Raw genomic sequence first — 12894 nt, 5'->3', positions numbered from 1 at the left:
GGAAATCCTACACCACTTCAAACAGATGGTCACCCAACATCTTCTTAAAAACTTTCCAGTGTTGGAGCATTCACAACTTCTGGAGGCAACTTCTGTTCCATGGATTTATTGTCCTCACTGTCAGGAAATTCCTCCTTAGTTCTAAGTTGCTTCTCTCCTTGTTTAATTTCCACCCATTGCTTCTTGTCCTACCCTCGGCTGCTTTGGAGAATAGCCTGACTCCCTCTTCTTTGTGGGAGAGGACGACTCTGTGTGGTCTTCAGCTCTTCTGGATGGTCCATCTTCCCCCTTCTTCCATAGCGGGACAAATCCCGAGAGTTAGTCCCTTCATATTTGGATTCCTTGGTGCTTCCTCCAAGGGGCGGTGTTGGTGGTATTCTGGTTTTCACAAAAGTCAAAAGCGGTGAAATGGAGAGCACAATGGATGAAAGGTGCAGAGATAATAATAATAATAATAACAACAACAGAGTTGGAAGGGACCTTGGAGGTCTTCTAGTCCAACCCCCTGCTTGGGCAGGAAACCTTACACTACTTCATGATAACGTTGGAGACATCAATATGGAAAGATGGTGAATGGAAACCTGTCTTCCATCTACTATTGGCCAACCATGCTGGACCAAAGGTCAAGAGGTACCACGAACGAACCATCGTGGTGGAGAAGCTCAAAGGAGGACCAAGGAACTGAAGAGCAGGAACCTTGAAAGATGGGAAAGAAGAAGATAGAAACCATCCTATTTTTTTTGGTTTATTTTTATTTGGCCAGTGATGGAGCTCCTTGGGGGCTTCACTTGGGTGTTTTGACCACCTCCGGGGCAAAGCCACTCGCTCCGAAGCTCCTTAAGCGACCTTGAAGGCATCTATTATTTTCTTCCTCCTCCTCTCCTGCCTTTCCTTCTTGTTCCTCCTCTTCTTGTTTTCGTTCCTCTCTGCAAAGCAATGGACGGAGAAGGCTAAAGTCAGGGCTGCTTCCTTACTGAAGCGTGAAATCTTTGGCAGGAGGGAGACCCCGTGGCTGTTAGCGAGCAAAACATTGTCTCCCTCCGCCAAGAAGAACAAAAAAAAAAAACCCCACCAACCCTCCACATCTGGTTTTCAACTCTCTTTTCAACACCAGCCCACTGGCTTTGGGGGTTTGTTGTCACGGCAAAAGGAGAGAAAAGTTTGCTTAACTTTAGCAAGTTTTGCTAAACCAGTTTGATAGCTTCAGAAATCTTATATCTATCATCGCCCTCCCTCACTGCCTCCCTTTCTATCATCTATGTATCTATCTATGTATCTATCCATCCATGCATCCAGCCAGCCAGCCAGCCAGCTAGCTAACTAGCTATCGAGCTATCTACCGATCTACCTACCTACGTATTCATCTCTCTCTCTCTCTCTATCCATCCATTTATGACTGTCTGTCTCTCTGTCTATGTCTATCATCTACAAATCTGTTTGTCTGTTTGTCTGTCTCCATCCATCCATCTATATCTATCATCTCCCTCCCTCACTGCCTCTCTTTCTATCATCTATGTATCTATCTATGTATCTATCTATCGATCCATCCATCCATCCATCCAGCTAGCTAACTAGCTATCGAGCTATCTACCGATCTACCGATCTACCGATCTACGACCTACCTACCTACCTACCTACCTACCTATTCATCTCTCTCTCTCTCTCCATCCAGCCATTTATGTCTGTCTGTCTCTCTATCTGTCTATGTCTATCATCTACAAATCTATTTATGTCTGTTTGTCTGTCTCCATTCATCCATCCATCCATCTATATCTATCATCTCCTTCCCTTTCTATCATCCATCATCTATCCATCCATCTCTCTCTCTCTCTCCCTGTCTATGTCTATCATCTCTTTTCATTTTTTGTCTGTTTGTCTGTCTATCTTAATCCATCCATCCAATTGTTGTTGTGAGCCGCTCCGAGTCTCAGGGGAGGGGCGGCATACAAATCTAATAAATAATAATAATAATAATAATTATTATTATTATTATTATTATTATTATTCTCTCTCTCTCCATTTATGCCTGTCTCTCTATGGCTATCATCTATCTCTCCATTTCTGTTTGTTTGTCTGTCTGTCTATCTTACTCCATCCATCCATCCAATTCTCTCTCTCAATTTATGCCTGTCTCTCTATCTGTCTATTTCTATCATCTATCTATCCATTCTGTCTCTGTGTGTCTTTGTATGTCTCCATCCATCCATCCATCTATCCATGCATCCAAATCTATCTATCTATCTTTCTGTCTGTCTGTCTGTCTGTCTGTCTGTCTGTCTGTGTTTCTTTCTTTCTTTCTTTCTTTCTTTCTTTCTTTCTTTCTTTCTTTCATCTACCTATCTGCCTGTCTGTCTGTCTGCCTGTCTGCCTGTCTGTCTGCCTGTCTATCTATATTTGCTTTAACTCTGTCCACTGCCAGCAGTTCCATCCTGACCAGCTTAAGGTCAACTCATCCTTCCATCCTTCCAAGGTGGATAAAATGAGGACCCAGGTCATTGGAGGACCGATAGGCTGACTCTGCAAACCGCTTACAGAGGGCTGGTGAAGCACTGTGAAGTGGTATATAAGTCTCACTGCTAAACTCACTTTAACAAATGTCTCACTTTGCAACAGAAATGCTGGGATTAATGGTGGTTATAAAGTGAGGGCTACCTGTAGGCTCACCTCTCCTGGCTAGGTTTCCAGTCTGGTCTACCTTATAAGGCTGACAAGATCGTAGGATCTTTTTTAAAGACAGCCCAGTCTGGGATTCCAACCACGCAGCCTAGTCCTTCCAATCTTACCTCCGGGACAATGTCTCTTCATCCGACAATTCCGGGACTCGGACAGCACTGGGCAAAGGACTGCCTCATCCTTCCCACTCCGGAGCGTCTCTCGAACTCGGATCTCTGAGCCCCACTTGTACCCACACATCCGCCCTTGGTTGGTGCAGGGGCTCCAACTGCTCCAGGGGGCTGCCTCGCAGTTTTCTGGAGGGAGGGCTGAGAGAAAGGAAGACACAATCAGGACTGGAACCTTGTCAGTGGCCAACCTGTGCAGCCCTTGGTGCTTTCTGAGCTGGGTTGTTTTCTCGCAGACGTTTCATGACCAAACTTGGGAACATTGTCAAGGCTAGAAGGGAGGGGGCTTTGTGGAGAAGAGGAGGAGGAAGAAGAGGAGGAGGAGGAGGAGGGCTGTGGATCTGTTGGTGCTTTCTGAACTTGGTGGTTTTCTTGCAAACATTTCAATAACCCAACTATAGAACATCGTCAGTACTAGAAGGGAAGGGGGATTGTGGGAAAGAAAGAAAGGAAGAGGAGGAGGAGGAAGAAGAAGAAGAAGAAGAAGGGGAAGAAGAAGAGGAGGAGGAAGAAGAAGAGGAGGAGGAGAAAGAGGAAGAGGAAGAAGAAGAGGAAGAGGAAGAAGAAGAGGAAGAGGAGGAGGAGAAAGAGGAAGAGAAAGAAGAAGAGGAAGAGGAAGAAGTGTTCCCACCCTGAGTCTTCAGAGAGAGGCGACATACAAATCTAATAAAAATTATTGTTGTTATTATTATTATTATTATTATTATTATTATTATTATTATTACTACTACTACTACTATTATTTTGAGCAGTATACATAGAATTAAAGAGTATATTTTGGATGTTCAGCAATAGTAAATGGACAGGGAAATTGTCTCTCTTTGAGGTCAAGGAGAGGCCAGGCACCCTAACCCAAACCCTTGATGTGAGTGACGTCAAGTTGGCCTCCTTTAAACCAGTCACATGATGTTTAAGGCACCCACGGGTCACATGATCATCAAGCCACTCCCACCTGGTCACATGGCTGGCAAGCCACACCCACAAACTAAGCCACACCCACAAAATAAGCCATGCCCACAGTGTGGTAGGAACATTATTTGCAGTAGGGGGCTCTCACACGCTGCCGCTTGGCTTACCTTGGCATTCCCGGGAGCTGTACTGGGCCCTGGTGTCCGGAGGGCAGGTGTTGAAGCATTTCCCCTTGTGCAGGTAGAAGCGTTCTTGGCACCTCATGCAAAAGTCTTTGCTGAAACAGCTCTCGCAGCTGGGCGACCGGCATTCTAGAACAAAAAGGTTCTGGGTTAGAAACAAAGCCAGCCTTTATTTATTTATTTATTTATTGGATTTGTATGCCGCCCCTCTCCAGAGACTCGGGGCGGCTAACAGCGACAATAAAACAGTGTACAATAGTAATTTGGTATTGATGATTAAAAATCCATTAATATAAAAACCAAACATACATACATACATACCACGCATAGAATTTCTAAAGGCCTAGGGGGAAAGAGGATCTCAATTCCCCCATGCCTGGCGGCAGAGGTGGGTTTTAAGTTGTTTACGAAAGGCAAGGAGGGTGGGGGCAGTTCTAATCTCTGGGGGGAGTTGGTTCCAGAGGGCTGGGGCCGCCACAGAGAAGGCTCTTCCCCTGGGTCCCGCCAGGCGACATTGCTTAGTTGACGGGACCCGGAGAAGATCCACTCTGTGGGACCTAACTGGTCGCTGGGATTCATGCAGCAGAAGGCGGTTCCTGAGGTAATCTGGTCCGGTGCCATGAAGGGCTTTATAGGTCATAACCAACACTTTGAATTGTGACCGGAAACTGATCGGCAACCAATGCAGACTGCGGAGTGTTGGTGTAACATGGGCATATTTGGGAAAGCCCATGATTGCTCTCGCAGCTGCATTCTGCACGATCTGAAGTTTCCGAACATTTTTCAAAGGTAGCCCCATGTAGAGAGCGTTACAGTAGTCAAGCCTCGAGGTGATGAGGGCATGAGTGACTGTGAGCAGTGACTCCCGGTCCAAGTAGGGTCGCAACTGGTGCACAAGGCGAACCTGGGCAAACGTCCCCCTCGCCACAGCTGAAAGATGTTTCTCTAATGTGAGCTGTGGATCGAGGAGGACGCCCAAGTTGCGAACCTTCTCTGAGGGGGCCAGTGATTCTCCCCCCAGGGTAATGGATGGACAGATGGAGTTGTCCTTGGGTGGTAAGATCCACAGCCACTCCGTCTTGTCTGGGTTGAGTTTGAGCTTGTTGACACTCATCCAGGCCCTAACATCCTCCAGGCACCGGCCCATCACTTCCACTGCTTCGTTGGCTGGACATGGGGTGGAGATGTATAACTGGGTATCATCGGCGTATTGATGATACCTCACCCCATGCCCTTGGATGATCTCACCTAGCGGTTTCATGTAGATATTAAATAGCAGGGGGGAGAGGACCGACCCCTGAGGCACCCCACAAGGGAGAGACCTAGAGGTCGACCTCTGATCCCCTACTAACACCGACTGCGACCGACCAGAGAGGTATGAGGAGAACCACTGAAGAACAGTGCCTCCCACCCCCAACCCCTCTATTCGGTGCAGAAGGATACCATGGTCGATGGTATCGAAAGCCGCTGAGAGGTCAAGAAGCACCACGACAGAGGACAAGCCCCTGTCCTGGGCCCGCCAGAGATCATCCATCAACGCGACCAAAGCAGTTTCCGTGCTGTAGCCGGGCCTGAATCCAGACTGCTGAGGACCTAGATAATCGGCTTCTTCCAAGGACCGCTGGAGCTGAAGTGCCACCACCTTCTCAACAACCTTCCCCATAAAGGGAAGGTTGGAGACTGGACGGTAGTTATTGAGTATGGCTGGGTCCAGGGAAGGCTTCTTGAGGAGGGGGCGCACAAGTGCCTCCTTATAAGGAGCCGGAAAGGACCCACTCCCCAAAGAGGCGTTGACAATCTCCCGGACCCAGCTCCGCGTCACCTCTCGACTGGCCGAAACCAACCAAGAGGGACACGGATCCAGTAGACAGGTGGCGGAACACACAGCTCCAATGGCCTTGTCCACTTCCTTAGATGTCACCAAGTCAAACCTCTCCCAGACAGATGGACAAAGACGTTTAGCCCCAGTCACCTCGACTGACTCGTTGTCAGTTGACTCTGTTTTACAATTGGAGTCGAGGTCCGCTCGAATCCGAGCAATTTTATCAGCGAAAAATGTGTTAAAATCCTCGGCACTACTCTGCAAGGGCTCCCCAACTCCCCCCTGGTTAAGAAGGGAGCCGGTTACCCTGAACAGAGCGGCCGGGTGGGATTCCGCTGATGCAATCAAGGTGGCATGATACGCGCATCTTGCTGCCTTGAGTGCCACTTTGTAAGTCATAATATGAGCTCTTACAAGTGTTCGATCGGATTCGGACTTCCTCTTCCTCCATCGCTTCTCTAGACGTCTCTTCTGGCGTTTCAACTCCCGGAGCTCCTCGTTGAACCATGGGGCTCTACGGGGTCTAGTGCCGCGGAGAGGTCGCAACGGTGCAATTCGGTCAAGAGCCTCCGCTGCAGCCTTGTTCCAGGCCTCAGCCAGAGACTCTGCCGAACTGTGGATGAGTGCATCTGGAAGAGCCCCAAGCGCCTTCTGAAAGCCTTTACGCTGAGTTTTAACTATTCCTGGTCCTTGATATGTCAAGTCAAGCCAGGATGGCACAGTGGTTAGAGTGAAGCACTGCAGCTACTTCGGCTAACTGGTAGCTATAGTTCAGCAGTTCAAATCTCACCACCGGCTCAAGCTTGACTCAGCGTTCCAACCATCCAAGGTGGGTCAAATGAGGACCCAGATTGTTGGGGGCAAGCGTCTGAGTCTGTCAACCACTTAGAGAGGGCTGTCAAAGCACTGTGAAGTGGTATATAATTCTAAATGCTATTGCTATTCCTTCCTTCTTTCCTTCCTTCCTCCCTTCCATCCTTCTTCCTTCTTTCCTACCTTCCCCCTTCCTTTCCTTCCTTCCTTCCTTCCTTCCTTCTATTGTGGTTAGCTCTGGCCCAGCTCCTGCCCCAAGCAATGTGGAGGTGGATGTGGGGGAGACATCCACATGTCGCAGGCCTGTTTTGCTCCCAGTAGAATCTGCCAACGAAGTCTCCTCTGACCAAGGAGGCGTGAGTGACAGGGAAGAGGGGAATTTGGCAGACAGCCCAGGAGGAGATCAGTCATTCTCCTTATGTACAATAGAGCACATCCACCAAAGACAAATTCCTTGTGTGTCCAATCACACTTGGCCAATAAAGAATTCTATTCTATTCTATTCTATTCCATTCCATTCTATTCTATGTTCCTTGTTTTATGCTATTCTTTTAAATTTTTCTATCCTATCCTATCCTATTCTATTCAATTCCATTCCATATTTTCTTTTCTTTTACTTTCTTTTCTTTTCTTTTCTAGTCCAGTCCAGTCCAGTCCAGTATTCTATTCTATTCTATTCTATTCCATTCTATTCTTTGTTCCCTGTTTTATGCTATTCTTTTAATTTTTTCTATCCTATCCTGTCCTATACAATTCCATTCCATATTTTCTTTTCTAGTCTAGTGTAGTCTAGTGTAGTCTAGTGTAGTCTAGTGTAGTCTAGTCTAGTCTAGTCTAGTCTAGTGTAGTCCAGTGTAGTCCAGTCCAGTCCAGTATTCTATTCTATTCCATTCCATTCTATTTCTTTGAATTCCATTGTTTGTAATTTTTTCCAAAACCTACTGAGAATTGAGGACTTGGAAGTCCCCCCAACATGCACACATTCCATTCTAAGTTCCTATCTTGCTCACACACACCCAAAACCCCTCCGAGAATTTGTTTCCCACATGTTGGCTACCTACTCATGCATCGGTTGACTTCCATGCTCCGGTGCCCGTAGTAGCCCAGTGGGCAGGCATGGACGCAGGCGCCGTACTGTCGGATCCCGTCTCTCCAGATGAGCAGGAAGAGGCGCTGCTGGCAGGAGACACAGCCGTTGTCTTCGGAGCACATAACGCAACCGGTGCAGTTCTCAAACATGGCGGCACTCACTGAAAAACAACAACAGAATAACAGAGATGGAGGGGACCTCAGAGGCCATCTAGTCCAGCCACCTCCAGCCTTTTTGGTTTTTACAGAATAATTTAGAGAAAAACAGAGATGGAGGGGACCTCAGAGGTCATCTAGTCCAGCTGCCTCCAACCTTTTTGGTTTTTACAGAATAATTTAGAAAAAAACAGAGATGGAGGGGACCTCAGAGGTCATCTAGTCCAGCCGCCTCCAACCTTTCCGGTTTTTACAGGATAATTTATAGAAAAACAGAGATGGAGGAGACCTCAGAGGTCATCTAGTCCAGCCGCCTCCAACCTTTCCGGTTTTTACAGAATAATTTATAGAAAAACAGAGATGGAGGAGACCTCAGAGGTCATCTAGTCCAGCCGCCTCCAACCTTTCCGGTTTTTACAGAATAATTTATAGAAAAACAGAGATGGAGGAGACCTCAGAGGTCATTTAGCCCAGCCGCCTCCAACCTTTCTGGTTTTTACAGGATAATTTATAGAAAAACAGAGATGGAGGAGACCTCAGAGGTCATCTAGTCCAGCCGCCTCCAACCTTTCCGGTTTTTACAGAATAATTTATAGAAAAACAGAGATGGAGGAGACCTCAGAGGTCATTTAGCCCAGCCGCCTCCAACCTTTCCGGTTTTTACAGAATAATTTATAGAAAAACAGAGATGGAGGAGACCTCAGAGGTCATCTAGTCCAGCCGCCTCCCACCTTTCCGGTTTTTACAGAATAATTTATAGAAAAACTGACAGTTAGAACAATTAATCCTTGGAATTGCTTGCCTCCAGAAGCTGTGAATGCTCCAACACTGGGAGTGTTTAAGAAGATGTTGGATAACCATTTGTCTGAAGTAGTGTAGGGTTTCCTGCCTCAGCAGGGGGTTGGACTAGAAGATCTCCAAGGTCCCGTCCAACTCTGGTATGGCATTGCATTGCACTGTATTGCATTCCCATTCCATTCCATTTCACTCATTTCTATTCCATTTACTTACAGATCTACAGTATCTATCTAATCTATCTATCTGTCTGTCTGTCTGTCCCTCCCTCTCTCTCTCTCTCTATCTATCTATCACCTATCTATCTATCTATCATCTATCTATCCATCTATCTATCTATCTATCTATCTATCTATCTATCTATCTATTATCTATCTATCTATCATCTATCTATCTATTATCTATCTATCTATTATCTATCTATCTATCACCTATCTATCTATCATCTATCTATCTATCTATCTACCTACCTATCTACCTATCTATCTATCTATCATCTATCTATCTATCTATCTATCTATCTATCATCTATCTATCTATCTACCTACCTACCTACCTATCTATCTATCTATCTATCTATCATCTATCATCTATCTATCTATCTATCTACCTACCTACCTACCTACCTATATATCTATCTATCAAGCTATCTATCATCGAGCTATCGAGCTATCTATCTATCTATCTATCTATCATCTATCTATCTATCTATCTATCTATCCATCCATCCATCCATCCATCCATCCATCCATCCATCTATCTATCTATCTATCTATCTATCTATCTATCTATCTACCTATCTATCTATTCAACTTCTATGCTGCCCCAATGACCTATGCGATCATATCACAAGCAACTGTGTTCTTTTCGCCGATGATGTAAAACTTTTCAACACCACGGACAACACATCTACTCTCCAAAAAGACCTCGACTTTGTCTCACATTGGTCTAGGACATGGCAACTTCAAATATCAACCAGCAAATGTTCTACCCTCCACATCGGCAAAAAGAATCCGAACCTCATATATAAACTGAATTTAAAAAATCTCACAGCCAACCCCCACTAAGTAAAAGACCTTGGAATACTAATATCAGATGACCTAAGTGCCAAAGCCCACTGCAACAATATCGCCAAAAAGGCTTCTAGAGTTGTTAACCTGATCCTACGCAGCTTCTGCTCTGGCAAACTCACACTACTGACTAGAGCCTACAAAACTTTTGCCAGACCCATCCTTGAATACAGCTCATCTGTCTGGAACCCATACCACATCTCGGACATCAACACCCTTGAAAATGTCCAAAGATACTTCACCAGAAGAGCCCTTCACTCCTCCACTCGAAACAGAACACCCTACGAAAGCAGACTATCAATCCTAGGTCTAGAAAGCTTAGAACTACGTTGCCTAAAACACAATCTAATTATTGCCCACAAGATCATATGCTGCAACGTTCTTTCTGTCAATGACTATTTAATCTTCAACCGCAACAACACAAGAGCACGCAACAGATTCAAACTTAATATTAACGCTCCAAACTTGACTATAAAAAATATGACTTCAGCAACTGAGTTGTTGAAGCATGGAACTCATTACCGGACTCAATAGTGTCAACCCCTAACCCCCAACATTTTCCCTTAGACTATCCACGATTGACCTCTCCAGGTTCCTTAGAGGTCAGTAAGGGGCGTGCATAAGTGCACCAGTGTGCCTTCCATCCCCTATCCAATTGTCTCTCCTTATCTCATTTATCTTCTCTTCCTTTCAAATATGTTCACCTATACTTTTATATCTTTTCTTCTATTCTTTTCTTTACTTATATTACTACATATCTTTCTCTTCAATGTGTATTATGTATTGGACAAAATAAATGAATAAATAAATAAAATAAAGCACCCTACACCATTTCAGACAAATGGTTGTCTAAACTCTTCTTTAAAAATACCCACTCAAGTGATGGAGTAATCACAACGTTTGGTGGCAAGTTGTTCCACTGCTTCGTTGTTCTCACTAATGGGAAGTTTCATCTTTACCTCCTGTGTCAACTATCACACCAATCAAGAAGAAAACCTTCTGCGCACTCCACACGTGTCTTCTACAACTTTGTAAACAGCCAACTCAAAGACTCGAGATCCATCCCACCCCTTAAAGGACCGAATGATAAAGAATATAATGATGAAGCTGTTAAAGCCAACATATTCTTCAGCTCTGTCTTTGTAAATAGCAATGGCTCACGCCCAATGTTTCCTAGTTGCATCCCAAACAATTGCAACGGTCTAACACAAATCGATTTTACAGAAGATATTGTTGGGGGCGTTTGCCCAGGTTCGCCTGGTGCACCAGTTGCGGCCCTATTTGGACCGGGAGTCACTGCTCACAGTCACTCATGCCCTCATCACCTCGAGGTTTGACTACTGCAACGCTCTCTACATGGGGCTACCTTTGAAAAGTGTTTGGAAACTTCAGATCGTGCAGAATGCAGCTGCGAGAGCTATCATGGGCTTTTCCAAATATGCCCATGTCACACCAACACTCCGCAGTCTGCATTGGTTGCCGATCAGTTTCCGGTCACAATTCAAAGTGTTGGTTATGACCTTTAAAGCCCTTCATGGCATCGGACCAGAATATCTCCGAGACCGCCTTCTGCCGAACGAATCCCAGCGACCGATTAGGTCCCACAGAGTGGGTCTTCTCTGGGTCCCGTCAACTAAACAATGTCGGTTGGCAGGCCCCAGGGGAAGAGCCTTCTCTGTGGCGGCCCCGACACTCTGGAACCAGCTCCCCCCAGAGATTAGAACTGCCCCTACCCTCCTTGCCTTTTGTAAACTCCTTAAAACCCACCTTTGTCGTCAGGCATGGGGGAACTGAGATATCTCCCCCGGGCCTATTCAATTCAATTTATGTATAGTATGCTTGTATGTATGTTTGCTTAAAGAATGGGGTTCTTTAGTATTTTAAATTGTAAATTATTAGATTTGTCATGAACTGTTTTATTGTGTTGTGAGTCGCCCCGAGTCTACGGAAAGGGGGCAGCATACAAATATAATAAATAAATAAATAAATAAATAAATAAATAAATAAATAAATAAATAAATAAATAAATGAATGAATGAATGAATGAATGAATGAATGAATGAATGAATGAATGAATAAATAAATAAATAAATAAATAAATAAATAAGGCAACCTAAAACCATCTCTATCCATTGGACCTGATAGTCTGTGTGCATATTTCTTTAAAAAGCTAAGCATAATTTCTGAAAATCCCTTCAGGACTAGCCTCTTACCCAACTTATGGTTGCTAGCCACATTGAAAATTACAGACCAATCTCTTTATGTTGCGTCACCTGCAAAGTCATGGAATCAATCATAAATCAATCCATCACCCTTCTCCTAGAAACCAACAATCTACTTTCTAACAAACAATTTGGGTTCAGAAAAAAATTATCTACTAACCTGCAACTCCTACACTGCAAAAACATATGGACTTCACAACTTGATCACGGTAAATCAATAGATGCAATTTATATAGACTTTTGTAAAGCCTTTGACTCAGTAGTTCATGACAAACTACTCCGGAAACTAAAATATTATGAATTCAATGGACAGACATGCTGTTATTTACAATTGTGGCCATAAGGACTGACTACCTTCATATATTGTATATACACATAAAGGGAGTTCCTCGACTTACAACAGTTCATTTAATGACCGTTCGAAGTTACATCACTGAAAAAAAGCAACTTATGACCATTTTTCACACTTATGACTGTTGCAGCATTCCTGTGGTCACATGATCAGAATTCAGATACGGTCTCATACTTATGACGGACCCGGGGTCACCTGATGCCATTTTGTGATGTTCTGACAAGTACAGCCAACACCTAATATCACAGCCACAACTATTCACTTAACGAACACGTCCAAGGAAGATTGTAAAATGGGGCCAAACTCACTTCACAACTGTCTCACTTAACAGCCAAATTTCCCCCCCCCCATTGTGGTTGTTAAGTTAGAGCTGGGGTGGCACAGTGGTTAGAGTGCAGCACTGCAGACTACTTCAGCTAACTGCTAGCTGTAGTTCAGCGGTTCAAATCTCACCACCAGCTCAAGGTTGACTCGGCCTTCCAGGCTTCTGAGGTGGGTCAAATGAGGACCCAGATTGTTGGGGTGGGGTCAAGAGGCTGATTCTGTAAATTGCTTAGAGAGGGCTGGAAAAGCACTGTATATAAGTCTAAATGCTATTGCTATTCTTCCTTCCTTCCTTTCCTTCCTTTCCTTCCTTTCCTTCC

General features: G+C 44.8%; 1 protein-coding gene across 1 annotated transcript in view; it reads right to left on the bottom strand.

The window, feature by feature from the left end:
* Positions 1-512: 512 nt before the first annotated feature.
* RSPO4 (R-spondin 4) overlaps positions 513-12894 on the bottom strand; it is a 43903-nt gene continuing 31521 nt past the window's right edge. The window contains exons 2-5 of the mRNA XM_070748750.1: positions 7628-7816; positions 3917-4060; positions 2784-2981; positions 513-926 (exon numbers count right to left, since the gene is read on the bottom strand). Coding sequence (XP_070604851.1) covers positions 838-926; positions 2784-2981; positions 3917-4060; positions 7628-7816 — 620 coding nt within the window. The 3' untranslated portion in view covers positions 513-837. The remainder of the gene's footprint in view (positions 927-2783; positions 2982-3916; positions 4061-7627; positions 7817-12894) is intronic.

This window comes from Erythrolamprus reginae, chromosome 3 (assembly GCF_031021105.1).
Source record: "Erythrolamprus reginae isolate rEryReg1 chromosome 3, rEryReg1.hap1, whole genome shotgun sequence".
Lineage (NCBI taxonomy): Eukaryota > Metazoa > Chordata > Lepidosauria > Squamata > Dipsadidae > Erythrolamprus > Erythrolamprus reginae.
The sequence above is the reverse complement of the archived record's forward strand: the minus strand, read 5'-3'. Positions and strand labels throughout refer to the sequence as shown.